At 57.8% G+C, this 27,315-nt stretch overlaps 1 protein-coding gene across 6 annotated transcripts in view; it reads left to right on the forward strand.

Moving 5' to 3' along the window:
- The window catches only part of RPTOR (regulatory associated protein of MTOR complex 1), a 335,570-nt gene that overhangs the window by 265,673 nt on the left and 42,582 nt on the right, over positions 1–27,315 (forward strand). For all 6 annotated transcript variants that reach the window (XM_078066239.1, XM_078066240.1, XM_078066235.1 and 3 more), the window contains 8 exons: positions 3,573–3,647; positions 6,766–6,831; positions 7,143–7,334; positions 7,588–7,728; positions 13,103–13,220; positions 14,122–14,262; positions 14,513–14,671; positions 23,660–23,778. In XM_078066239.1, coding sequence (XP_077922365.1) covers positions 3,573–3,647; positions 6,766–6,831; positions 7,143–7,334; positions 7,588–7,728; positions 13,103–13,220; positions 14,122–14,262; positions 14,513–14,671; positions 23,660–23,778 — 1,011 coding nt within the window. The remainder of the gene's footprint in view (positions 1–3,572; positions 3,648–6,765; positions 6,832–7,142; positions 7,335–7,587; positions 7,729–13,102; positions 13,221–14,121; positions 14,263–14,512; positions 14,672–23,659; positions 23,779–27,315) is intronic.

A 27,315-nucleotide genomic window follows, 5' to 3' on the forward strand; every position in this document is an offset into this window, starting at 1 on the left:
TGTGTGCGCATCCCGACACCGTCCCGCCGTCTCTGAGGGCACCCGTCGCTCTGGCAACAGCCACCCTGCAGCCCGCTCTGGGTCTTCCTTTTCTCTCATTGAGGACTGAACTCTGGGACCCACATGGATGGGAAGTTGACTTTCTGTGTGTGAGTTTTTCCGAGTTCACGGCAGGTCATGAGCGGCGGTGCCCACTGGTGCTCAGGACGGTCCTGCCGACGTCCCGCGCCCTCCTCCGCCCCCCCCGCCCCCCGTAACAGACTGTCGTGTGCGTGCAGGAGAAGGAAGTGTGCTTTTCCAGATTATTGCCACCTGCCTGGCCTCGTAAATCAGCCTTGAGGAAACCATTCCTCCTGCTCTCTGCTCCGTCCTGGTATCTGCACCGCGTCTTCGGTTGGTGCCACAGTGAAACGTGTGCTCCCTTCCTCCCCTGCTTGCTCTGCTTCTCTTCCTCACCTCCCTGTCCCTCGTTCTGAAAGCACAATTCCCTGAAATCCCGAGAGAGAAGAACCAAAGCTGTAGCAAGAACTGAAAGCACGTCAGAGGTGGTTTTGCATGTGGTCGGACAGTGGTGTGTTTACAAAAACCACTTTGTGTTCATGCCCTTGCTTCTCCTCCAGCCTTAATATGTCATACCCGCGGCTGGATCTGGGGGCGCAGCTGCTTCGGAGGGTCCTCGGCTGCCAGAGCCCCCCAGACTCCAGGCGAGGCTTTCCACCGAGCCCGTGACAAGTGTGTGTCTGTGCATTACATTTCTGTGCCTTTGTAGTCGAAAGGCCTGGTGTTTCCCTCCTTCTGATGAGGCACTTGGCCAGGGTACGTGTGTCCCAGGTCCCTGCATGCGGCGTGGACAGAGGGCAGGGGTGGGACAGCCGAGTTGGTGAAAGTCTGAGCAAGCTCTAAGCCAGTTGGTAAGCAACTCTGGCTGAGGCCTGAAAGGGCAGGCAGACCCGCGAAGAGATGGCGCGTGACCCCCTCATCAGAGCAGGCTCCACACCAAAGGCCCCTGACGCACGCACCTCGGGTCAGAATGAGTGGGGCGTGAATTAGCGGCACCGAGTCACTCTGATGAGGCGCACTGGAGGGCTTCACTGTAAATGTGTAGGCCTTGATCTGACTTGTCAAACCTCTGGTTTAAGAAGAAGGGGCCTTTGTTCTCAGAATCAGGCACCGGGCCGCGGTTCCCAGGGGCGTCGGCGCTGCTCCCTCCCGGTCCCCTCTGGACGGCGTCTCTACAGAGAGGACATCGTGTTGATACCTTCTTAGATCTTCTGTCACCACCTGAGTTCAGAGCAGGGCGTCCCCGCGGGATTACTTGGAAACTCGTGCTTAATTGGCTTCCTGGCTCTTCGGGAATCAGCCTGCTCACCTGAGTCCCCGGCGCCCATGCTTCCTGACCAGCCACCTGCGCCCCACCCTGCTTAGGTCCCACTTACACGGCAGGGCCGGTGGCCGCCCTATCGGTTTACTGGTGCGAGGAAGAAACACCGAATTATCAGAGCCCCCGAGAAGCCGGCCATGTGGAGGAGGTGGGGGGGAGGCTCTGTCTGCAGAGCTGGGAGGGGGCTGCATGCAGGAGACAGCCCCCCGCCCGTGGAGGGGAGCATGCAGCCCTTCTCCCTTTGCTGTCGGATGCGCACTTCTTCAATGGCCTTTGTCCTCTGGTGGGAGCAGGGGAAATTCATCGTCTCCATGGACATGTTACCCCAAATATCACTAACCAGATTTTCTGGACGTTAGTCCAGGAGTCCGTGTAACATCATGCCCGTGTTCCAAGGGTCACTCCCTCCAAGAAGAAGAGCGTCCAGGACGCGCAGGTCACTCTCAGATGCTCTTGCGTATACTGTGTGTTTACCTTCGACCCCACGAGTTGAGCACAGAGCTCTACACTGGGGTCCCGACAGCTAGCAAGAGGGGCAGCCTGGCACGAGACCTAGCTCCTTGCTTCCAGTTCTGCCTTTTCCTATCCTCTGTGCAAACAGAAACCTTTCTCTCGGCGCTATGCACCTGAACCCTGAGTGTCCAGGGCATGATGATCTGGGCCCCTTGAAGAACCAGCACTTCCAAAATGCCCCCAAACCCGCCAGCCTGGTGTGACATCAGGGCTTCTGGTAACACGGCCACCGCCTCCGAGCCAGGTTCCCACTCCTCAGCCCTGGGCACCTGTTTCCCGTGTCCTCCAGGGCCCCGTCCTCCGTGGTCCAGATTACCCTCCTCCCGCTCTGTGCCGTTGGGTTCCCGCCCAACATGAGTGTGACTTCCGATCTAGAAGGTCGTCTTGGATCCCGCTTTGCTTGTTGGAGTGTGTACGTGCACCCTTCCTCCTGGTGGCTCTGCTTGTGTCTCAGGTGCCTCAAACACACTGGCCCCCAAAAAGAACGCCTCCTTCTCTGAGGGCCTGTGACCGGCACCCCAGCTCTTCAGTGATCTTGCCAAGCAGTTGTGCCACTCCCGCCCCCCAGATCCTGCGAGAACAGTCTCCACCTCCTGTCTCCGGGGTCATCCCCATTCCCTCTGCCCTTACTGCATGTGCCGCCCCCTTCCGGTCCGGCTCATCCTCCGCTGCAGTCCCGCAGACCCACTGCCTTGACCCTCCCAGGTTCCAGCCCCTGCAGGCCTCCTCGGGGTCTCCATGCAGCATCTGAAGCCTTGTGCCATCTGCATCCCACATCCCACAGGATAGGCTTGCCTTCCCCTCCATCCCGACTCTGCAGAAAATCCCAGCTGTCCCTCAGAGCAGGCACCCCCCTCCCTTCCCTGAGCCCCCACATCCCCAGGGTCTCCTGGCCATGCCATCACATGCACACAGTTGTCTCCTCCAGAGACCGTGAGCAGGGTGTGGGTCATGTCTCTGTGTCCAGAACTGAGCCGGTGCCAGGCACCAGCGGGTCCTTGAACGTGTGCTGAGCTCATGAACCCAGAGCCGTGCAGGTGCGTGCGTGTGGGCGTGTCCAGATGCATGCAGGTGCAGCGCAGCCTGGGGAGTTGGGAAGAGCTGCACAGCTGACACTTCACTTACGCTTCCCACCTCAGGGCTCTGCTCTGGGGTCAGGAGTCGGGCCTCTACTCCGGGAAGCACTGTTGAAACGTGTAGCACAAATGGTTCACACGATTTTACTCACACTGATTATCCTTTTCCAGTCTTTTATAAGTCTAAGCAAAATCCTCAGGAAAGCTTCGGCAGGGGCTGGGGTCTGCAGAAACCAGGGAGGGTTTCGAGTGTTGGGTGCATCCCGCCTCGGAGGGCAGGAGGAAGGGAACATGGGAAGGGAGGGTCTGGGCTTGGGCCGCAGAGGTGAAAGGGGGCCCCCTCCCGGCAGGTACCCGGAGGTGTTCAGGGAATGTCTTGGAGCTGCCGCACTCCTAAGCACGTGTGAGGTGCCAGCCCCTCTCCCACAGCCGAGGAGGGTGTGTCTGCAAGCAGCCATTCTAGCTGTTCTTCCAAACGAACATTGGACTTGAGGGAGGCATGAGACATTCACTGCACCTTCACTATTCACACATCCCAGGAAGCAGGGAGCCCTTCCAGGTAGCTGCACTCACGGTTTCTCCCTGTCTCTTTCTCTCCCCAGTCGTGCCAAGCTGACCTGGTGAAGGACAACGGTCACAAATACTTCCTGTCGGTCTTGGCAGACCCTTACATGCCAGTAAGAGGACCCTCACTTCTCCTTGGACAGTCTCAGATCTGTGTCGCTTGTCTCTGCTTACATGTCACGCTCTGGGGTTCCTGTGGCGAGGGGCTCCCTGCGGGCGGAGGGCCACGTCAGGGTGTGGGCAAGCGGTGTGCCTTTGCTTAAGAGCACCTGATTTCAGAGCTGTTTCCTTTCTGTGTCTGAGCAGGTTAGTTTGGTTGTTTACATTCGTCTGTCTCCCTGGCATGTGTTTGCAGTAGAGTAGAATCCACTCTCTCTCACATCCTGTCAATGGAATTAGATTAATGAGTGCTTGCACGTCTATGATATGACAGCTCACATGCCTAGTGAAGGTTCTGGAACATGACAAGTTGCTGACGTGCCTTACGAATCAGGAAGGAAGGGAGGGAGGGGAGGAAAGCAGAGAGTGAACGTTTAAGTTTCAAATTTTTTTCTTTTATTAAAATGCTTCAACAATAGTAATTTATGAACAGCGTTTACAGCGACTCCTACAAATGTGTTGTAATTAATCCCTAGGTTCCCTCCCTGCAGCTCCTAGCATGGCAGAGAGAACAGAACAGACATCCCGAGTCGCTCCTTGATATAACTGAGTTTTGCCAGCATATTTAAAGCGTAAGAGCTCATTTTCACAGTCCTGGTGTTCTAAACTAAATGGTGATTACTGAAGAAAAACCAGAAGACATTAAAAACAGGATTGTTACATAAAAGGCAAGGAGTACCCACATGTTTTAACCTAAGTGTGATAAGGGAGTGTCATCCTAGGCAGCGAAAGTTGACACTTCCCAAGAGGCTTGGAGACAGTTTCTTCCCCACTTTTCTGGTGAGCAAGAATACCGTCGACCAAATGGAAAAGGACCCTGCACGGGTGATCGTGGCTCAGTAGCGAGCCAAGCCGGCCGGGGTGGGCCCTGCTTCGGCTGCAAACACATTGATGTTTGAGCCCATAGTGAAATTCGAAAGAGAAGTTTGCCAAATGCCAAAAGCTGAAGCAAGAAGTCTGAGGAGAGCCACAGTGGGAAGGGAATGCTGACCCTGGGGTCCCCTGCCCAGCAGACCCACATCCACGCCCAGGATGGTGCCTGAGCGGCGGCAGCACAAGAACAGACCCCTGCTGAAAGCCAGGAGCCTGTGAGGCGCGCCCCACCCCACCTGCGGGAAGGACTCAGGAACGCGGCTCCTGGGTGTCCACGTCCCGGCCAGGACCCTAGCCCTGCTCCGCAGGGGCCTGGAAGCAAAGGCAGAACCTCCCGCCGCACGCTTGCACAGCCCAGAGCCTGAGAGCCTCAGCCATAAGCGGGCGAACCAGCGGGGAGGAGAGCCAGCAGAGTCGGCAAATAGGAAATGAGCCCCGAGAACTAAAAGTAATAGAGCTCTCTGAAAAAGACTGTAAAATCCATATGGGTAAGTGTGTGTAAGACGATTGAATGAAACAATTTAGTTACGTCCAGAGATACACCATTGTGTTGTTTCCTCAGAAGTACTTTTGTCCCTGTTAGAAGAAAATGATCTGTTCTTTCCTTTTTACTCATCCTCAGAAATGACCAACTACAGGGACGCCTGGGTGGCTTAGTCGTTGGGCGTCTGCCTTCGGCTCAGGTCATGATCCAGGGTCCTGGGACCGAGCCCTGCATCAGGCTCCCTGCTCCACAGGAAGCCTGCTTCTCCCTCTCCTGCTCCCCCTGCTTGTGTTCCCTCTTATGCTCTGTCTCTCTCTGTCAAATCTTTAAAAAAAAAAAAACAGACAACCAACTGGATTCTTTTGGTAAATAGGCAGATTTGAGGGGGGAGAACCTGTAACAGAAGACGTAGCCACTGCCGTTCAGTGCTGCGTGGATGAAGTGAACCACAGACCAGCACAGTGAGTGAGAGAATTCGTGGAGAAGTCACCCAGGATGGAGCAAACAAAGGCGTGAAGGGGGCTCAGAGGCCTGTGAGGAGGGCTCCCACTGCTCCCAGCCCCAGGCCAGAGTGCTCCATCGGGACAGTGGGGAGAAGGAGGACGTGAGCGCACCCATAGCTGAGAATTTTCCCGATAGGAAGAAAGGAACGAGTTTCAGTTTTAAAAAGCACAGTGAATCTTGCAAAGGCTGAATACAAACAGATCCACACAAAGACGCATCCTGATGGAAGTAGAACATCTCAGAGCAAAAGGGAAAACCTTAGAAGTAGCCAGAACGAGAAGAGGGCCTTTGCACAGGAGTGGACGGCTTCAGCGGGTGACGGACACTGGCACTAGAGGAAACGGACTGTCACCCCAGCACCCTCCACCCGCTCCTGTACTGTTCGGGACAAGTGGCAAGAGACTCAGAGCCCGCCACATTCGGACCCCCAGCACTGACCCTTACAAAGACCGTGCTTCGCTCGGAGATTGAGCCCACAGGGACGCAGGCAGCAGCACAAGACTAAGGAGTCGGCAGACGTGTCGGCTTGGCTAAGTACGCCCTGGCTGTGGAAACAAACAGCCGGCATGAACTTCAGGGGTTAAGGCGGGAGGAGGAAGGCTGGGATCGGCACTGTAGTGGCCTTGACAAATCCGAGGGTGAGGGCGAGAAGGATCCGTTTCAGACTCCACTCAAGGTGCACATTAAAAACATCAGGCCCCACGGAACCATTAAAATAGGCTGACTGGTTCCCCCCTCAGGAGGGCCACAGAGGGAAGGGCAGGATGAAGACCGACCCACGCGACGGAAGACCGGGAAGGAGAAAGCTGGGAACTGAGGATGCAGCATCCACGCATTTCCCGCCAGCGCGCTCGGCGAGGGCAGCGTGCTTCCACAGTCTTGGGCAGGGGTGAGGGGTGAGCAGTCGGGTGCTTCCCACCGGCGGGATGGCCCCCTGCTCACGCGGGGCCGCAGCAGACGTGTCCCCTCCTGCGGCATTCGCAGCTCGGGGAACAGCCTGTGCCCGGAGGCTCCAAGCCCAAAGCCACCAGACCCTCTTCAAAGGGCTTTTCTTGTCTGTAGGCTCCAGTCCAGAGACAGCAGAGCTGACTCTCGTGTCCGCACACCAGGCTCATTGCAAAGGTTCAGAAAGGATAGCTGTGCTGTGCTTGGGGAAGTTTGGGTTTCCACCACGGGGAGAGAGCAAAACCAGGCTGACTTCTGTTTTCCAGGCTGAACACCGGACCATGACGGCCTTCATCCTCGCCGTGATTGTGAACAGCTACAACACCGGACAGGTGAGTGCCACGGCCGCCCCTCCCCCCCTCCACTGCAGAGGCCTGGCCCCAGCTGCCCTGTTCTGGCTAAATGTCTGTGAAACAGTCTCCCTCAGAAGGGGGCTCCCTGGGGCACGGGGCGGGGGCCTTCGTGTAGCCCGCCGTTTGCAGGTAAGTTGAAATTGGTGGGATCTGGAATGAGGAAAACTGAACGTAAAGTTGCAATGTGGGCATTTCCCCGAGCAACAAGCAATAGGGCTGTGACCCCCGCCGGCACCCCACCCCTGCTCCAGCTTGGGGGTGACCGCTGGCTGTTGTCTGCCTTCTCGCAGGAAGCCTGCCTCCAGGGAAACTTGATCGCCATCTGCCTGGAGCAGCTCAATGATCCCCACCCGCTGCTGCGCCAGTGGGTGGCCATCTGCCTGGGACGCATCTGGCAGAACTTTGACTCGGCCAGGTGGTGTGGCGTGAGGGACAGCGCGCACGAGAAACTCTGCAGCCTCCTCTCTGACCCCATCCCTGAGGTGAGCCCGCCACTGCCAGTATGTTGAGGCCAGGGCCCGCCGGCCCGCCCACGGCAATCTGGAGAGGGCCAGAGACCATGCCGCCACATCGCCTAGCCTCCGGGTCCCTCACTCCCTGGTGGCTCACACGGTGCCCGGTTTGGTGCTTTGCTGCCTCCCCACGCCCTGCTGCCCTATCAGGACAGGTGGTACCATGCAGGGTCGGACCCCAGCCAACCCCTGTGGCCTGACCGCGACCTGGCCCGTCTTGCAGGTGCGCTGCGCGGCGGTCTTCGCCCTTGGCACGTTTGTGGGCAACTCTGCAGAGAGGACCGACCACTCGACCACCATCGACCACAACGTGGCCATGATGCTGGCCCAGCTGATCAACGACGGGAGCCCCGTGGTCCGCAAGGTGCGTGGCCCCCAGGTCCGCAGGCAGCAGCAGAGCGCCTGGCGGCCGGTCTTGCACGGCGCCCTGGGGTCTGCACCAGCATCCCTGCCCGCAGCCGCGAGCCCTCATCTCTCACTGGCGCGCACCCTTTAGAGAGCAGACCTTGAAATGTTTGTTTAACTCTCTACAAAATGCGTTTCTTCACCAGATACTCGTGTGTTTGCTTCATTTAAAGGCATTTAACAGGGCTGCGCCTCCTGGCAGCTTGTAGAATAGGCTCCTTCCTGCCTGGGAGCAACACATACACAAATCCCGGAGACTCAAAAGAGCAGTAGACACCCACAGACAGACGGAAAGGTTTGTGTAGTGTACTCCCCTCCCCGCCCCCGTGTTTGTCAGCGGCTCAACGGAACACTTTTCTAAAGTTGAAAACTTGTACTTGTCTGTTTAGATGTAGAAATATCACGGATTTCCGTCCAAGGCCTCACACCTCTGTGGGAAGTTGGCCCGGCACAGCTAGATGCCCGCCCCCCCCAGGCAGAGGCACCACCGGGGACCCGCGTGGTTTACTGGTGAACTTGGAAGGCTGCCCGTGCAGCAGAGGCGGTTTTCCCGAGGGTGGCACGCGTTCACATGGCACCGAGCAGCTGCCGGGCCGAGACCACCGCATGGGGGAGAGGGAGGCCGGGCGTGGCCTGGGGCCGTTGGCTCGTTTGGACCCCACTGGTTTTCCTGGGAGGGACGCAATCTGGGCACGTTCATGTCAGCCAGACTTGACACATGGGAGGACTCCTTCTATCTCATGTTCCCTTCAGGGGCTGCTGAGCCCGTTGCTCATATGCCCGATTAGCTAGCGCCCCATCAGGACTGTGACACGAGACCCTGGCGTCAGGCCCGTTTTACTGGCCTGCACTTTCTCGATCGCAGGCTCCTTTCCTGCCGCCCACCAGCAGAGTGCTTCTACTCAGAGCCACTGATCATAGCAGCACAGTAGTGGTTCCTTTAATTGTCCATTAAAATCCCTTTTAAAGAAGGAAAGCTTTACTCCTTCTTTCCAGAAGATCCTAAAAATAACAAAGAACGTTAATAAAAATTGGAAAACTGTCCCTCTCAGTTTCCAGTGTCTGGACGGTGGCCAGCGAAGCCGTGGGGACGCCTGGGCCTGCTGTGCTCTCGAGCACATCCCCGAGTGCCTTGATAAGGCCCCTGGCGTCCTGGTCCTGGCTGAACGCCACTCGCTGTCCCAGGTGTAGCCAGGTCTCTCCTGAGGGCACATTGCTGTCTGCCTTGCCTGGGGGGCTGCGTGCTGGAGCTGCATCCCAGGGGCGCGGCCGCACGTCTGAGCCCGTCCCGCGGTGAGGGGTGTGCCCCATCTGGAGGCCGAGAACAGCTCTTCCCACGTGCTCCTCCATCCTGGGCTCGGCATGCAAGCTCTTGCATCCCAGGCCCTGGAGCATAGAGTGGAAGATGAGCCTGCCTTCAAGGGGCAGACACGGGAACCAGCAATGGTGCCAAAGCGCCCATAAATATGCAGGACCTCAGAGGTGGGCACAGAGCTTTCCGGAACAGGTCAGAGTGGCACCTACCCTGCCTCGTTGGGGAAGAGGGGTCAGGAAGGCTTCCACAGGTGGGAGCTCGTTCCTGAGCAGCCAGGAGCCAGGGAGGTGAGGGACAGGGAGAGCAGGTAGGCTAGGCAGAGCATGTGCAAAGGTCCAGGGGTATGAAGGCCCATGGTGTGCCCGGGGGCTGCCCGCCATTTGAGTGGCTGTGGCAGCGAGCAGCAGGAGGGGCAGCAAGGGGATGAGGGGGAGGGCAGTGGCTTATCATCGTGGGGTTCTGCACATGGTGAAGGGCCCTGCTGTGAGGGTATTATCCGGACTCCCCTCACAGCGCCAAAGTATTTCATTCTTTCAGCAAATGCTTGAGTGCTGTGCTCCAGGTGCTGGGGGAGGCCGTGGGACCCTGCCCTGCTTTCAGGGTGACAGACCGCCCCAGCATGCCAATTAAATAAGTCAGTGAGGTGATGTTTGCTATGGGAACATGGGGGCACAGAGGTTTAGGGGAGGAGGGTAGCAGTTGCAGAAACGATGCCATCTGAGTGGGGTGGGCGGGGAAGGCCTTGGGGAGGAGGTGGAGTCTGCTCCGAGACAGGGACCCTTCGCCATCTGCAGGACCCCAGCACCCATGGCAGCTTGGTTTTCTCCTTGTCCAGAGCCACGTGGTGGGACTGGTATGGCGCGTAGCACCCTGAGGGAGCGGGGCCCAGCCTGCTGGTCCAGGAGACCCCGCTCCGAGGCCCCGGTGAGGGTCGCCGGCTGTGACTGCAGCGAGGGCACTGGTCACATGGGCAGCCAGCCGCTTCTATGTTCCAGCTTGCGGCGCAGGAGAGAAACAGGGCTATGTGGCGGGGTTTTCGTAAATTCCCATGTATTCGATATGGGAGAGATGACCTCCACTTATACGGTGCGTATCGTTGATGAGGCGATAAGATAGCAGAGCGTGGCCACGTTTCATGAGCTTACTTGATAAAATCAAAGTCCGCATGTGGACGCCAGACTCCCAGATCCCTCTGGAGGTGAACCTGTCCGTGAAGGACAAAGTGCAGCGTGCCCAGTCTGCAGCGTCCACCTCCTCAGGAGGGCCAGGCAGGGGGTGCAAGTATGTCACCCGTCCAACCCTGCATCTGCGCTCCCAGCTTCCTTGCCACCATCCGCCTTAGCAGCCCTGTGCTTTTAGTTTTGTTTGTGGTTAGTAACCACAGCCCCGCAGAGGACCAGCCCCCGGCGTCCACCTCCCTTACCCGCACGTGTGACCCAGAGCGAGACTGACGGAAAGTATCAGAGGCTCTTTCCCCATCGGCGCCCCAGGACCCGGGTCCCTGGTGCAGATGAAGGGGGACAAGCTGCCCGGGCCAGAGCACCTTCGCCCGGAGGCGAGCCTGGAGGGTGCACACATTGGAGCCAATGTGCTCCCCTGAACACTGCTCCGTCTTGCCATAGTTATAAGGCCGAGTCTGAGACTCTGTGACCACCAGATGTCAGGCAGTAATTTGTTGTTGAAAACATGCAGCAGGGACAGCCCTTGGGGGAGGAAGCAAGGAGGAGGCAGCCAGCGCACAGAGGCTGCAGGGAGGACCCTGGGAAGACGCATGGTCCGACCTTCCACACAACCAAATGAGCATTAGCCGGACTCCCCTTGGGGCAGTGCGTGTGCCCAGGCGGGATGTCCTGAATCCTATGACAACTTGGTGAAGTGAACCCCGTGCTAGAGATTAGAATGGCAAAGATTGAAGGGAGAGACTCTCTTCATTTGGCGCCTACTTGTTAGGCACCTGTGTGCTGGGCCCTGGGTCACCAGGCTGTGACGACCCAGCCAGGAACTGAACCTGGCTCTTCTCCCGAGAGCTTGCACTTGCAGGTGGTGCAGGCTGAAGACTGAACAGACCCACGTGTGATGTGGCAGGGGGTGACCGTGCTCTGAGGCAGGTAAACAGGATGAAGGTAGAGTGTCTCTGTGGGGGGAGCCCTGGATGAACGTGGGGCACTCAGGGAGACGTCTGAGCAGAGGCCTGAAGGAAACACAGGGTGGGCTGGGGACACTTGGGGAGGCCTTTTCAGGCCAAGGGAACAGCAAGTACTCAGGCCTGGAGCAGGAGCCGTGGCTCCTTCAAGGGTCTGTGCTAGATCGAGGGTGGTGGGCACAAGGGGCAGGGAGCAGCCGGGACCCAGGCGGGCAAGGCCTTGTTTTCTGCATGTGAGCAGAAGGCAGGAGGTTGGGAAGAAGGTGGGACTGACCCTGCCGTATGAGGCTGAGAGGTGCTGGCCAGGGGGGCTGGGCCACGTGCCTCGGGGTGCCGGAGGGCTGGGCCACGTGCCTCGGGGGTGCCGGGGGGCTGGGCCACGTGCCTCGGGGGTGCCGGGGGGCTGGGCCACGTGCCTCGGCGCCAGGGGGGCTGGGCCACGTGTCTTGGGGTGCCAGGGTGCCCATGTTGAACTGCTTCCCAAAGCTGAGAATGCACCTGGCCTCTGCCCCAGTCTGCGCATCCTTGCCAGAATTACCCCCACATTTGCGTTTTGTGGTCAGACGCACTCTAGGAGCCCATGGCCAGCAGCAGCCACCTTGGGTGGCCGCCACCCCAGCAGGATGTGCTTGGTCCAGAGCCACTGGGTGTGGGCAGTGCATTCAGTGTTTGACCTTTGATGGCGTTCCCTGCATCAGAGGGTCCGGGACCTGGGTGCGAGTTAATGTTCCAGGGCCCGGCACGGGCTTTTCTCGCCCCACATCAGAGTGAAGGGGAGAGTCAGTGCTGTTAGAAGACAATACAGGCTGCTTGTTTGCTGGGAGGGGGCAGCGGGCAGCCCCGCGGGGCATGTGCTCTGGTTTGCAGGGGGAGTGGGCAGGCATGTAGGCGCCGCAGTGAGGACCAGATGGGGTGTCTGCAGTGGGCATGAGCAGGCTCACAGGAGGTCAGTGCCGTCAGACTCTGGGCAGATTGGGTGGGAGGTGGGTTGGGGGTTCACAGTTCTGTGGGCATGAGCCGAGGAGTCCCTAGTGGGGGCCGAAGGGGAGGGGTGGTGCCAGCAGGCAACACTGAGTTTGGGGTTGCGGGAGCGCTGAGGCAGAGATGCTCTGCCGGTGCTGGAAGGGCCAGCTTGGAGCTCAAAGAGAGGGGAGATGCAGGGGGTGGGTTTGGGAGCAGTGCCGTGCGCAGACATGACAAAAGGAGGTGAAGGGCTGTGTGGGGTTAAGGCAGGAGAGACCCACGCATGAGAGGAGGGGGCAGAGCTGGGCACCTGGGCAGACCCCCCCCCCCAGTATGGGGCTGCAAGGATTCATGTGCAAGCCAGGGGTCCCCAGGCAGTCATGCAACAAGCCTACTGCGCTCATCTCCTCGGGCAGTCAGGTCTGAGGATCATGTAGAACTTCCTTGCCTTTTAGGGACTGGAAACTAATTTATCTTTGCAAGTTTTGTATTTAATAAAAAGAGCATGCCCTGGCTTGTCAGATATGTTCTGCTTTAATACGCCCGGATCGAATGGCTAACCCAGTGGCAGGATCCAATCAACACATATCTCAACCTGGGTCCCAGGATCGATCCGCCCTTCCCCTTGGAGGGTATCATTCACACCTGTGTCCCGAGGACACCTGCTCTGTGCTGCTCATGTCTAGCGATCCCGCCCACATGGCTTGTCCGGAAGCTCCTACTCCTTCTGGATGCTCCCAAGTGCATTCCTGGAAGGGCCAGTCCCTGCTGCCAACACTGTGCAGAGTTTGTCTTAACCTTTCTTTTTTCTATGGTGACTCGAGCACTCGGCATGAACTCTCAGCCTCGCTGCTTTTCCGCAGTCCTCTGCCAGCCGCCAGTAAGTGTTATTGTCTTTGTCCCTCTCGGCAGGAACTGGTGGTGGCTCTGAGTCATCTCGTCGTTCAGTACGAAAGCAATTTCTGCACGGTGGCCTTGCAGTTCATGGAGGAGGAAAAGAACTACCCTCTGCCTTCTCCGGCAACCACAGGTACGGCGTCGAAGCTCAGGGAGCCTGCGGGGACCCCGGGTCAGGACCACAGCTGCCCTCCCCTGTGCTGGGGCCTGAGCTCGCTGCCCGCTCCGAGTGGCCCCTGTGACTCCTGTCCTGACAGCAGAATAGAAAGGGTAGCAAGAGGAGCCACACTAATTCTCTGACTCTTTTCCTTCCTTTTTACCATTTTTGGAAATCAAATTCATGGAGATATTGAAGGAGAACAGAACGTGTGCCGTGGGGGCTCACAGAAACGTAGGTCAGCTCTTCCTGTGATGAGCTGTTGCCGGTTTCCTGTTCATGAGTCACGTTAGGCAGCTCCTTTTCTCCCATTTGTCCTTTTTGCTGGATTTCTGTTTCTTCGTGTTGGGCTGCCCCCTCCCCCAGAGCGCAGCTTCTCTGCAGGAAGGAGGGCTCACGATCAATAACAAAAGCATTACTGTTTTTAGGACATTAGGGAAGGGAAATGAAAATGAACTTGCTCAGTGGAGACAGCTGGTGTGCTGGAGGAGGGCAGGGGCAGCAGGGGGGGGCCTGTGGCCCCGACCGGCCACTACTCTGCTGTCGTCTGTAGGGCAGCTGCCCGCGGCCGAGCCACAGAGCGCCTGGCGCTGCCCTCAGGGCGGCCCCGGTCGCCAGTCCTGCTCTGAAAGGTCTGTTGTAACGGCGTCCTGCACAACAGCAAGCATGGGCTCTGGTCGTCTGCTCCGTACACCTCCCCTTCCCGCCCGGCCTGCCCGTGTCCAGCTTTGTCCGGCTGACCCGACATGCGTGCGTCAGAGGCCCTCACTGAGTGATGGGCCTGCCGGTGGCGTTCACGCTGGTCCGGGTGGGAGCTCCTGTCACCTGCTGTTGCAGCCCCCTCAAGGCCGCCATTAACTCTTTCTTCTTTTCCCAGAGGGTGGGAGTTTGACCCCAGTGCGGGACAGCCCGTGCACCCCCAGACTCCGCTCCGTGAGTTCCTATGGAAACATTCGTGCTGTCACCACCGCCAGAAGCTTGAACAAATCCTTGCAGAATCTGAGCTTGACAGAAGAATGTAAGATGTTGGAAATCGGGTCCTCGGGTCGGGACAGTCATGGGTGTGATTTTCTGAAACTACATACACCGGGGCCCCACCCTTTCCCTGCCCTGACCGCATGTCCCACTGTGCCATCTGCTGGCCCTGGGGTCTCGCTGTGGCGCAGGCGCGGCCGCAGAGGAGGCCGGGGTGGGGGGACCACGTGGGAGGCGCACGTCTCGTCCGGGCGCCCGTGCTGACGTGCCCCCCTCCGTGCTATCCGGGCCAGCGGGCAGCTCGGTGGCCTTCTCCCCCGGAAACCTCAGCACGAGCAGCAGTGCTAGCAGCACCCTGGGCAGCCCCGAGAACGAGGAGTACATCCTGTCCTTCGAGACCATCGACAAGATGCGCCGCGTCAGCTCCTACTCCGCCCTCAACTCCCTCATCGGTGAGTGCCGCGCCCGGTTCCCGCCCGCCCGTGGTACCCAGGGCTCGCCCACCATGCGCGCCAGGTCGTGGGACGCGGGGACCGTCCTAGTCGGGCACCAAGCGTTAACTGTAGTGTGGAGGTGCGAGGAATGTGTGCTGCAGGCAACCGCAAGTTCCAGTCCCTTTAATTTTGCTCTGATGAGATGTACGGGCCGTTCTGGGTGTGTGCGGGAAGGCTGCCAGAAGCTTCCGTCTGCCGTAGCCCGGTGGCTGTCCCTGCAATCATCTGCCCCAGGAGAGCCCTCGTCTGACCCAGCCCGGCGGGCCTCTCCCGCTCGACCGCCCAGTGTGGCTTCCCAGGCCTCAGCTGGAGTTTTAGTTAATGTTGAGAAACGCTCTACATGTAAAAACATAGGGACACTAACGTAACGCCCCTCCATGCGTGTGTTTTGTTCCTGATTTAAGGAATCACAAACAGAGCCGAATCCCCAGAGCTTGTCCACGGTGTCCGTGCTCATTTACTGTCTGCGAGCCCCCAAAGCACGGTGCCCCTTACAGGCCGCAGACTTCACGGGAACCCTGTCCTACGGCTCGCATCCCGCGGGGTGGCTCCTTCCCGCTGCTTTCTGTCTGTGCCGGGCGCTGTTCTGCTGCTCCACCAGCCCCTCCTCGTCTGCCAGGGTTGACTTACCTGTTCTGTGGGCTGAGGGCCTAACCCTGAGTCCTCCCTCCAACCATCACAGGATTGTTCGCACCGTTTCTTCCTAGGTTAGCTTTGGCACCTTACGTTGTTCTAAGATGCCCGTTTCAGTCGAATGTTCTCACTCCATGGAACTGTGCAGTGTTCTCCTGACTTTGTAGCCTCTGTTGTCTCCGGACACGGGCCCCTGTACTCCTGTTGCTGTTTGTGTACTTCTGCTCCTTATTCCCGATTAACCCCACAAGACATTTGTTCGTTTCCCTGGTGTCTCCAAGTCCCAACTTCTGCTTTGTCGATTTCTTCATTAGATCTGTATGTTTGTTCTGGTAACTTTGTTTCATTATTCCTTCTCTTTTCTTTCACTTCTCTCCGTTGTCCGTTTTCATTTCTGGAGTTGAGAATGGAAATAGCTCATGCACTGGCGCTCTTTCCTGTGTTCCGACGTCAGCATTCACATCTGTGATCTCCCTGTCTGCTGATGCCCCCTGATGCCCCCGTTCTAAGTCGTCGGCTTATTTCTGTGGCGAGCCCTGTGCCCTAGCGGTACACTCTCCCCACCGCGTGGTGATGGTGGTATTTCTGACTTCCGGCGGTGATCTGGAGGGGGCAGGGCCGTGGTCCCTGCGTGAACCACACCAGTCTGCCCCTCTGCTGGAGCAAGGCTCAGGACGTCTGCCATGATCCCTGCAGGTCGAGTCCATGTGGTGTCCCATCAGGGCCTGGATGGGCTATGGGTTCCAGACGTGGCCACTGTGCGTGCCCCCCAGGGTGGCAGGAACCGGAAAGGGATCTTTGCTCACCAAACATGCCCACCCACCAAGAACTTAGCTCAAAAATACCAATGTGAATTGTCCATCTAAATAGAAATAACGTCACAGATTTGTGCGTTTGGTTGTTTGCTAAAATATCCCAAGTGCCCAGAAGGCATAGGGCTGATGCTCGGCATGAACACGGGTTCTGCTAACTCACCAGTAAAATACATTCTGAGTGTCACTTGCAAGGTGTTTTGTTTTGAACTAGAACATGTTCTTTTAACGTACTCAACATTGTGTATAGTGGCTAAGTTCCCAGGCTGGCCCCACAGGAGTCTTTTAAAACCCAGGTTGATATGAATCTGAATTAGTACTTCTGTGTATGTATCAACAATGAGAAAACATGAAGTAACAGGAGAAACTCAGCGAAACAGAAATGCGCCATGTTGTGGCTCTGACCCACCAGCCAGGGGAGCTCGGCCGCTGCACCCCCTTCCCCACCCTCCCCGGCCCAGAGTCAGGGCGACCCGCACCTCCCACCCTCTCGCCAGAGCAGGGCTCGGCAGGCGTCCTCTGCAGAAGGCCAGATAGCGCACATCTTCAGCCTTGCAGGTAGCACAGAAATAGCCACGAGGGGGCAGGTGGACAAATGAATCGGGCCACGTTCCAGCCAGCCTTTACTTAGGAACTAGACCGCAAATTTCACAAAATAGTCACAAGTCACACAACGGTTTTTTTTCGAACCACTTAAAAAGTGTAAAAACTATTCTTACTTTGCAAGCCATATAAAAACAAGCAGGCGGTCCGTCGTTTGCCCTCAGGCCCGCCAGAGCCCGCGTGTAGGACACGATCTTCCTGCCCTGCGGGGTCGGCAACGTCCCCTGCTGCTCTTTCTCAGGATGTGCAGGCTCATTCATTCACTGAACCGTGTTCTAAGTGCCGCCAGCGTGCCCAGCTTCCAGAACACGCCGCCATGGAAGAAGCACAGAAACGCTGCAGACCTTGAAGCCGGTTGCCGCACCGGGCATCTCCAGTCCCACCCCACCTTCACTGAAGGTCCAGAGTGGACCCGGGGCCTCGGCCCAGAGCCAGCTGTCGTCCGTGACTCCTCTCTGTCCCCTCACCCCTGCATCCCGGCCTCGCTACCCAGGCCAGCATCCCCCTGCACTGGCTCCTACAGGATTCTCCTGAGTGGTCTCCCCGTTGCCTTCCTCGGGGCCTCGTCCTGACCCGCGTCCTGCCACATGGCACACGTCCAGGTGCCTTAGAGTCCTGCCTTCCAGCACCGCCTGCAACCAAGGGTGCGCGTCCGCTCTGCGGCCCCTGTTCACACGCATGGCTGGCCGTCAAGAGAAGAAATTGTTAAAACGGTCACACCAGCTTCCGAACTCACAGAAACACGGCTTCTGTCACATGTCAGATGGAACCGGTGCGAGAGGGATTGAAGTCATGTGTCGTCAAGGGACCATTGAGAACTTTCGTCAGAAGGTCCCCACTGTCTGTGGCTCGTCGCCTTCTCCGGGGTCTAAAGACCGCGTGTGCTGGCCGAGGCAACAGCAGGTTCAGGCCGCGGTGCCCGGGCCGCGTCCCAGGGCACGTGTGGAGTTGTGCTGTGCACCTGAGGCGGGACTCCTGCCTGGGACGCAGCGCCGCTCTCTCGTGAGCGGACACCCTGTCCGGGGTGCTGGCGGGGGAAGCGGGTCTTGGCGGTGCAAGGATGAAGAATGTCACCGGAGGCCACATCAGGCCAAGAGCACAGCAGCTGCCCGGGAAGAGGCAGGTACTGTCCGTCTCCAGGCCACACGGCGCAGCCCCTCCCGCTGCTGCCCTGCCTGCGGTCTTCCTCCAGAGAGCCGGCAGCCCCATCACCCCTACCTTCTTGCTCACAAATCTGACTCCGGAGAAAGCTGAGTGTTATCTGTGTATCAGTCAAATCTTTGAAAACTTGAGTGAAAAAGTTCTAAAATGAGCTGGAGCTGACAGAGCCGCCTCATGCATATTCCATGAGTTAGCGTTCCCATCCACCGCACGCGCTTAAAATGCGTCACACACCGAGTCCTGTCGCTTGCAGCTCTCACCTGCTTGAAGACAATTTTTTGTCTCATTTCAAGCAAAGGACGGCAATCTCTCTAGCCTCTCACTGAATATTGCAAAAGAGGTTTTCAAAACCATGGCAACCTAGGGACGTCCATTTATTCCCACCTTTTCCCGAAATGCCAGGCCCTCCAGCTCCCCTCCCAGCCCCCTCCCTGCTCTGTCGCTGCAGGCGCTCCCCATGGTCTCACCTGCTCTCCGCATGTCCAGGAACGAATTCCCCGGAAGGGACCTGGGCTTCCCTTGACCCCATCTGGATCCCCAGCACCTGAAGCGTGCCAGCCTGGTGTCCGTAGGGCTGTGCTGGGACCCAGTCTCCGTAGCCCCTCACCTCTGGAACCCCACATGTCTCTGACTCACCAGCCATCTGGCCTGACTCCCACGTGGGCCCCCAGTCGGTCCTCCCCATCTCTGGGCCCCGCACCCTAGGACGGGTCTCAGCACACTGCATGCCAGGACTCCCCTCAGATCTTGCCCACGTGCCTACAGACTGCCAGGCTTGTGCGATGGCAGCCAAGCACAGAAGCCTCCGTGAAAACCGCACTTGCTGTCAGCTCCAGACTCAAGGCCTTGCTCCTGCAAACAGCCCTCACCTTCATCATCAGCCCTCCCACTGCACCCACTGCTGTCCTCCTCCCTCAGGCTGGATGCTGGCCCCTGAGTGAGGCACGGACGACCTCTCTGACCTTACCACATGGCCTCTCCAAACCAGCAGCGCCTGGTCCTCACTGCCAGTGACATTCTGCATTCCCATGGTGGGAAGGGAGGAGGAGGGTCCCTGACCCACCGTGATGTGACCTCGCCATCTTTATTACTCGGTTTTGGTGAAGCTGCCATTTCTTGCTCCCCTGTGCTGCAGGCAGCCCCGCGGGCCCCTCCCGCTCTGAGCCTCACCCCATCAGAGCGCCCAGAGGTGGGAGTGGGAAGGGTGGGGAGACACGGCCCGTGCCTGTGCTGACATCGGGGCCCACATGACGCACCCCTCCTGCCTGCCCCTGGGCCACCCTCCCGCCCCAGGCTTTCAGTCACCTGCTCCACGCCCCAGGTCCTGGGGGGCAGGGACGGCCACTCTGCTTCTTCACAGGAGTGAGTCACAGCCTGGAGGGAGTGAGGTGGGGTCATTTCTGTTCTGGGGATTCGGGAGCAGACTGCGGCGGCCGTGGGCACTCTCACCCCCAAAGCACTTGCTAGCCACAGTCAGTGGCCTGGCCAAGGTGGGACGATCACCCCCCTGCGAAGTTTTGTGACTGTTGATACCACCTGAAGTGTCTTCCCATAGTGACGAATCCAAGCTGGAGCTGGGCTGGGGAGGGGAGAGCGAGGAGTCAAGCTCTCGCCAGCCTGGAGCCTGCCCCCACCCGGCTATGCGCCCAGAGCTGGGCCCAAGTTCCTGCTCAGAACCTGGGGGTCAGAGCCACTGCCCTCGGGGCACAGAGAGGAGCAGAGGGACGGAGTCGGAGCCACGGGCACTGCCCACACCACTGGAGAAGGAGGCCTGGCAAGCAGAGCCACCTTCCCATCGGCCCCTGGGGGCCCTGCTCAGCTGGAGGCCACTTGTCCCTGTTGCATTGTGACTGGCCAGGAAGAAGCATCTTCTCTCTCTCGCTCCGTCTCCCCACGACCTCGAGAAGTCCTAACAGAGGAGGCCTTTGTGAGCCCCCAGCAGCCCTGGGGACCCCAGAGCCGCGAGCTCTGAGCACGAAGAGCAGAGGGGCCAGGAGAGTGCAGGGCCCCATCAACCAGGAGGAGGGGAGCGTGGTTGTCTCCAGAGGAGCTGCGCACGATCCCCGGGAAGGTTTTACGGCCCATTAGTTTGATTTCTCGCTGCCGGGGAACGGCGGTGAGAGAGCGAACGGTGTTGTTTTCTGTCGCCACAACATCAGTTATATTTTTATGGCCACAACGCTTGATTAAAGGCCATTATTACGTGTGTCTTGTAGGGACTCTGAGGAACATGGCAGACAGGATTATGCACACAGGGTGGCTGCCCGGTCTAGACGATGCTCTGGCCTCGGGGCCTTGGGGCCAGGACTGCTCACGCCTCCCGTGGGCAGAGGGAGGAAGCGAGGGGCTCCTGAAGGGGCTCCATCACCAGGGACAGCCCAGCGATGGGGTCGTGTCACAGAGAGGGGCGAGGGCAGTGGCCCCAGGCTTTGGGCGCTGGTTGCTGGACAGGGCAGAGGGTCTCGGCCCACATCAGCTCTTAGAGCGTCAGCGTCAGGGACCCATGAGACCCGGGGAACGAGTGGCAAGCTCCAGCTTCTCCTTTTTCTGAGTGGCTCCAGCCAGCCCAGGGGCTTCTGAGATCCAGAGTTGGCCACAGAGCACCGAGCAAATTTTCCTACATCTTATGCTGTTTAGAAAGTTGTAGCCGTTGCTCTGAAAAATAAATGTAAAGCCATTAGTTATGATCTTTTATTACTTTTGGTCTAGACGTGGAAATAGGTTCTCCGCGCTCATGAGGAAGGAGTTGAGTGAGTGCCAGACGCAGGCGCCCTTCCCGAGCATTTAACAACCTAGAAGCCTCCCTGGCCCCCGGAGGGCTGACTCAGGCATCCTGCGGCACCCCCGGGGGCTCCAGCCGCCGCCGCACTCCTTCACAACCTTGCGTTGGGCTGGCAGCCGCTTTACGAGCAGGGCGGCCGAAGGCGCGGTGGCCGGACTGAGGGACGCGGTAAAATGCACAGACCACTGCTCTGTGCCAGTTTCATGTTTTCACCAGCAAATACACCATTCACTGTGGCCGAAGACCCTGGCAAAAATTAGAGCCTTTTCATTCTTTGTTGAATCACAACTGTTATATCAAAATCAAAATCTTCTGCAAAAAAAGGCCACAACAGTAATAAAAATCAAAATTCTGTGACGGGACAGATGGTAACGGCCACCGTGTCCCACGCTTCCTCGGTGCGTGGCATGCCCTGTACCCCTCCTCGCGTTTACGCCAGAGGCACTGCTGAGCGAGGGTCTGGTTGGTCGGGCGGCTACTCTCTGACTGGCACACGGGTAACAGGCTCCTTAGTGCCGCGCCCCCGTCCTCCCCACCCCGGGTGCTTTGGCGATGTGGCGGGGGTCTGTCATCTGCAGCGCACCCCCTTGCCGCGCTCTGTCCCATGGTGGCCACGCTTCGGGGAAGCTGAGCCCAAAACTAATGGAGGGGGTGGACTTCCACACAGTGGCTGTGATGAGATTGAGGGGCCTTCCCAGAGCCTCTGGGTCAGTGGTGATGAAGAAGACCCCCCACCCCACACGGGGGCTGGTTCTCCTTTCCCTTCTGAGCGCACTGCCTCCCTGAGAGTGACCGCCCGGTCCCCGTAGGCCATGATCCCACGGCCCTCGTGCAGGTGACGTGGGGGCCACAGCTTCGTGGAAACGGTGCTTACGTCATGCGGGGTGCAGTTCCTGCCAGCGGGCACTCTGCCACAGTACAGAAGTGGGTTTTAGCAAATGCTCCCAGAGTTCCTCAGACTTTGGTCATAAATCTGGACGGCTGTCCTACAGCCGTGGAGTCAGGGTCGAAGGTGTTCATCTGGTCCTGTCTGTAAGTTAGAGCGTGCGGGGAAACAGCGCACATTTCCGCATGGTCGCTCACCCTGACGCGGGCTCCCCTCCAAGTGAGACCTCCCACCAACCAAAGTCCAGATTCGTACGGAGTCCTGGTCCCCGGAGGGGAACCCTGTCCGACCCCCAGGGCCACGAAGCCCACGTGAGCCGCCGTCTGCACACACGCGGGCACCGGAGCAGGCTGCTGATGGCACCTCCCGTCCCGGGCAGCGCCACCGTGCCTTTCCGCACGGTCACCGCGAGGCCAACTCGAGAGAGACGGGGCTTCCTCCACCCCTGCGGCAGCAGGGGTGCGGCTGTGCGGACGTGAAGCGGTGCCGCCTCCACCTCCGGAGGAGAGGCTGTGGGCTGAGGTGAGCGAAGGAGCCTGCTCCTACGCCTCGTCCAGTCTGCCTTTGATTTGGTCGGGTGCAGCCCGTTCCGTGTGAACAGCCGTGTTTATGAAGAGACGCTCCGTCCTCCGACAGACATCCTCGGTCCCCTACGCCGTCCTTCACCCAGGGGAGAGGGGCTGAGCTGGCCAGCCCGATGACCTGGGGTCTTGGCTGATTCAGATCATGCTCTCTTCGTCGCTTTCTGCGGCTGAACAAGCCCTTGTCGACAAACCGTCCGGCTCCCCCAGATAAAGAGGATGCAGTTACATGCTGCTGTCTCCAGCTCGTCACGCCATCCGTGAGAGCAGGGCCCTCCCTGCGTCTGGCCCCCAGCTTCCCCTCAGCAGTGAGCCAGGGTGCGGCGTCCACACTGCGCTCCCCACTCCTGGCCCCGGCTCACCCCGCCACTCCCCGGGCTGCCCTTCCCCTTCTTGCCTGTGCAGACCCTGTTCCACGGCCCCTCCTCCCAGAGGCCTGCACCTGGCCCCACCTGCTCTGTCCCCTTGGTCTCTGAGCTGCCCCGCCGTTCTGACTTGCACACCCAGGTCGTGGTCGTGCCGCTTCTCCAAACGCTCCGTGCATTCCTGTCACCTCCGTGTCAGTCCGTTGTCTGCTCTGCTGACTTCCCTTTAGGAAAGTCTGTGCCAGGAGGACAGTCCTGTTTGCCTCCAAAGCCCCTGTGTCCTCTTCCATAAAGCCGTCCTGGCTCCTGACAGAAGGAATCACCTTCCTGGAGCCGCCACGGCAGCAATGTTGTAGACGCGGCGTTGGCTGAATGTCAGACGGGGGCCATTTGAGTCCTTCATCCTTTGGACCCTGGGCCTCACTGTCCCTCTGCTATGCCCAGGATAGTGCCAGTGGCGGAGGTCATGAGGGTCAGATAGGGCTGAACGCCCCCCGGGGAAGGCCCTCGGTGACATTCCTTCCTTCACGTCTGTGACGCACCCTGTCCGGGTTTACATCCTGTCTCCTCTGCCGTGGCATCCAGCTCTGCAGACAGGACCTTGTGTAGCCTGGTGGGGACCTGGAGGGCTTGGGTCACATCATATACCCCCTTTGCGATTTCCTGGGAACTCAGGACAGTACCGCGTGTGGTGTGTGGACGAGACTCAGTGAGTCACGGCCCAGAGCACGCCCTGAGTGCGAGAAGGGTGTACATGGGACTCCTCTCCAACACTCGTAGCTCACGTAGGCCATGATGGCTCCTAGAAACCTAGGCGTGAAATCGAGTGGTCCTCAGGATCTAGGTACTGCTGTCCAGCCAGCCAGAGCTTCAAGGAAGGCCAGCCTTTTCTAACTCACTTTTCCTTCTAGAAAGATCCAGTCTCAGAAGATGAAGTCATCAAGCCTATTTGCCAGCTGGGACTCCTGAATTTCTGGGCCCCTGACCAGACAACAAAATACGAGCTTCCCATAGCCCCAGCTCTTTAAAGTGTCTGTTCCCAGCAGCAGCTAGGTCTTCAGAAGCCAGCCAAGCACACACGGGCAGCTATTTAATACTGAAACGTCCCATTTCTCTCTCCTAGGAGTTTCCTTTAACAGTGTTTACACTCAGATTTGGAGAGTCTTACTGCATCTGGCTGCAGACCCCTATCCCGATGTATCTGACTTGGCCATGAAAGTGCTCAACAGCATCGCCTACAAGGTATGTGTGACGGCGTTCCCGGCAAAGCTCGCGAGTTCCTGGTCTTAGTTACGGATATTCACGTGGGGAACCCCAGGCGCAGTCAGGTCTACACCATGGTTTAGAGACTTCCAACAAGCGCTTCACAGTGTACCCTGACCTCTGTTTACGGGTAGCTTCAGTTGGGGCGCCATCCTGCTTCAACTTAGCGGTATTGGGGTGCCAGGACGTTAGGTAAGGGCTACCGTTACCCTCATGATCTTGTCAGGGTCTGTGTGGTCTGTAGCGATGTCCCCTTTGGTTCCCAATACCAGTGATTTATGGCTCCTCTCACTCACAACCGTTCTGGCTAAAGGAAACCTTAAAGAACCAGCTTTTGGTTTCGTTACTATTTCCTTGTTGCTTTTTACATTCCATTTTATTAATACCTCTTTTTATCTTCATTACCCCCTTCCTTTTGTTTATTCTGAGTGTAACTTGCTCTTCTGATTCCAGTCTTTTCAGATGGAAGCTGAGGTCATTACCTTTGCCTAAAAGCATGTGACACACAGAGGTGCCTCGAGACCTTGTTTTCCCTCTGAGGCGTAGGACAGCCTCCTGGCCGTGGCCAGCCCAGCCGTGGCCGGCACTTGTTCATCAGGTGCTCCAGTCATCCTCCCCCCACCCTTGGTTATTCTGGTCACGATGAAACCAGTATTCAGCTTCTATAAGTTTATTTTTCAGTGGCTTTTATGTATTTAACCTTACAGAAAATCAACCTGAATTATTTAAAAATATAATTTCAGTGCCTAATCTTAAAATTTAACGACTGTAAATTCATCGCAGTAGACCTGATGTTAGGAAGTCAAATGCATTCCTCTTAGGAATCTCTCTCTAGCACATAAAGCATAGAAGCCACATCGCCATGTCTTTTTCGATTATGTGTCAAGTGTGTAGCCATGAGCCACAGACTCCCCTCACCCCCCTTTACGGTAATTAAACGCCGTATGTGTAACCGCTCCGACCAGGCAAAGCCACACTAGCAGGTTGCAGGAACCAGAAACATAGCCTTTCGTGCCTTCGGAACAGCACTCTCTAATGGATGCTTAAAAGTGGCCGGTGGCTCTCTGCCTGCTGTGCTGATCTAGACTGACACACGCGTCCCAGGGCACGTGGCTGGCACACCCACGGGCGCGCCCAAGCGGAAGGACAGAGATCAGAGTGGGCCTCCGCTCGAGTCCGTGCTTCCCGGAAGCCGTGCTCGGCCACAACGCATCTGCGTGAGAGTCTGAGTGCATCCGTGTGTGTGTCTGTGTGTGTTCATTTTTAAGAGGAAACACTGCTACTGAAAGATTTGGAAGCGCAAACATGAAGGAAACATTTTCTTGTCCTCAATTTAATTTCAAAAATGTCTTACTCTCTACTCTAGTAGCTAACGAGGGGATTACATTTCAGTTTACAGAGAAATGGACCTATTTTTGATATTCAGCTCTGAAGGCAGATTTTTGTTCATCACAGTCAAAACAGTCTTATTACTCTGGAATACCCCATAGAATTCTGTATTCAAATATAGAAATTGCTACCAGCTCAAGAACCCACACAGCTCAAGAGCTATGGCCTAATTTCAAGTATTTACATCCCCTTTCCACACAGGCTGGGGGTTTGCATTTTGCCTGTAGTTTTTATTACGGAAAATTTCAAACCACATATAAGTACAAAGAAGAGCGTGAAGACCCCCGGGAACCGCGTCGGCCCCAGCAACCTCCCTGGCGCCACCCCTGTCATCTGTGGTTTGAGGAGAACACCCGGAAGGAAATTTCAAGCTACAGGGGTTCAAATGTCAGGGTCACATGCAATAATAATCACTACTTTTAATATTTATGAGAAAATTTATAAGCACATAAACTCACCTAAAAATAGTCCGCCAGTGACTCCACACCCAGGGAACGAGCATGCGGTCGCTGGACCTGCTGTGGGACGCGCGCAGCCGGTGCGACGGAGATCAGAGGTCGGCCTGCGTGGTTGGAGGCTGAATGCCTTTCTTACAGACCGAAGGCCTAAGCGACCAAGAAACACAGCCAAGGTTGAGATCGTCCCCAAAACAGCGCCTTCTAAGGTACCCACGAAAACTGCGACTAAAACACAGCTCGTAAGTTTGTAGCAGCAGCTTCTTGACGTGTCTTTTAAAATTCTCCTGGTGCAGGGACTCCCTCCCCCTCCGGGTAGCAGCCTCGGCTAACACCTGTGAAGCCGCTGTGCTCACCCCGAATCCGACTTCACCCAGCGGGCTTGCAGTGAGCTTCCAGGCCAGCGACACGCAGAGCGCCTGATGCGGGGACCCCGCACAGGCACCTCTGCATCCGTCTTTCCGTGGGCTCCGTGTCTGTGTGTAAACGTCCTGCCTTCACACAAGTCCAACAGCTTTCAGCTTCCAGAGGTGGAGGTTCTGTGTCGGCATTTTCCCCCTAGAACCATCCCTCTGCTGTTGGAAGGCCGCAGGCTCCCCAGCTCAGCACCTCCTCCCCGGAAGGCCCTCCGCTGCCCCCCCCCCCCGCCTCCCCCACGACTCAGAGGCGCCAGTGCAGTCTGCGCCTGTCCCAGGCCTCCGCCCCGCGTGCCCCCGGCCTCCCCTGCCCCACTGCTTCCCGCCGCCTCCACCAGGAGGGACTCCGAGAACCGTCAGGCCAGTGCAGGTCCTGGGAGCAGGAAATCACAGCAGTCCTGGCGAACCGTTTGTGACTGAGAGGCATCTGCGTGTATAGTTTGAACCTTCTCATGCACCTGCCTGTTCCCGCCTCCCTGCAGACCCAGGGGTGACGGTGTCATCACTCAGACTAGCTTAGCTTACAGAAGTAGGTGCTGCCCCTATCTGAGAGTCACTGGCCCGTGGGCCCTGCCAGGCCGGGTGCAGGAACAGCCCCAGGAGAGCTGGTCCCCTCGGGGATTCAGACCCAGTGGCTCTGGGGTGGCCTCTGGGAATCTGTTTCAGAGACTCTGCTCTGGGCCCTCTTGCATGTACTGCACAGGGACTCGCGGCCGCAAGGTACTGGGTGGCTGTCCAGGCCCATGGGTCCCATTCTAGCTCCATCAGCCTTCAGCCCGTTACTCACATCCCCCAGCCTGTCTGCAGAGTTGGGCTCGTTGTAGGCCGTGCGTGATGGTAAATGCAATAATCCTGTGAAGCAAAGCGAAATACTAGTGTCTCCTTCCTTCTTCTTTGTCCTCCTTACTCTGTGCACATGCTGCTTCTCCGAGGTGCACTGGTCCTGGAAAGGGGGCTGGTGAGACCCCCCGGCCTCAGCCCTGCCGGCTTCTCTTCCTGGGGAGCCAAAGACTGAGGCTTTTCTGATGCTTGTCAGTGACCGTGGGGCAATGCCTCCTGGTCACCATCGCTGTTGCCACCGAACACTCCCTAGGACTCAGCCTTCCAGAGGGAGACTTATGTTGTTTATCTAGGAACTACAGCTTACAGAAAAATTATTTCTTGGATCAGTAGACTCGTGCTTTTATAGGTGTCTTCTCCGTGACCAAGCAGCCAGTGGGCTCTGCATCCTGCCTAGCCCCAGATTACCTCCGGAT

Source organism: Halichoerus grypus, chromosome 2, assembly GCF_964656455.1.
Source record: "Halichoerus grypus chromosome 2, mHalGry1.hap1.1, whole genome shotgun sequence".
Lineage (NCBI taxonomy): Eukaryota > Metazoa > Chordata > Mammalia > Carnivora > Phocidae > Halichoerus > Halichoerus grypus.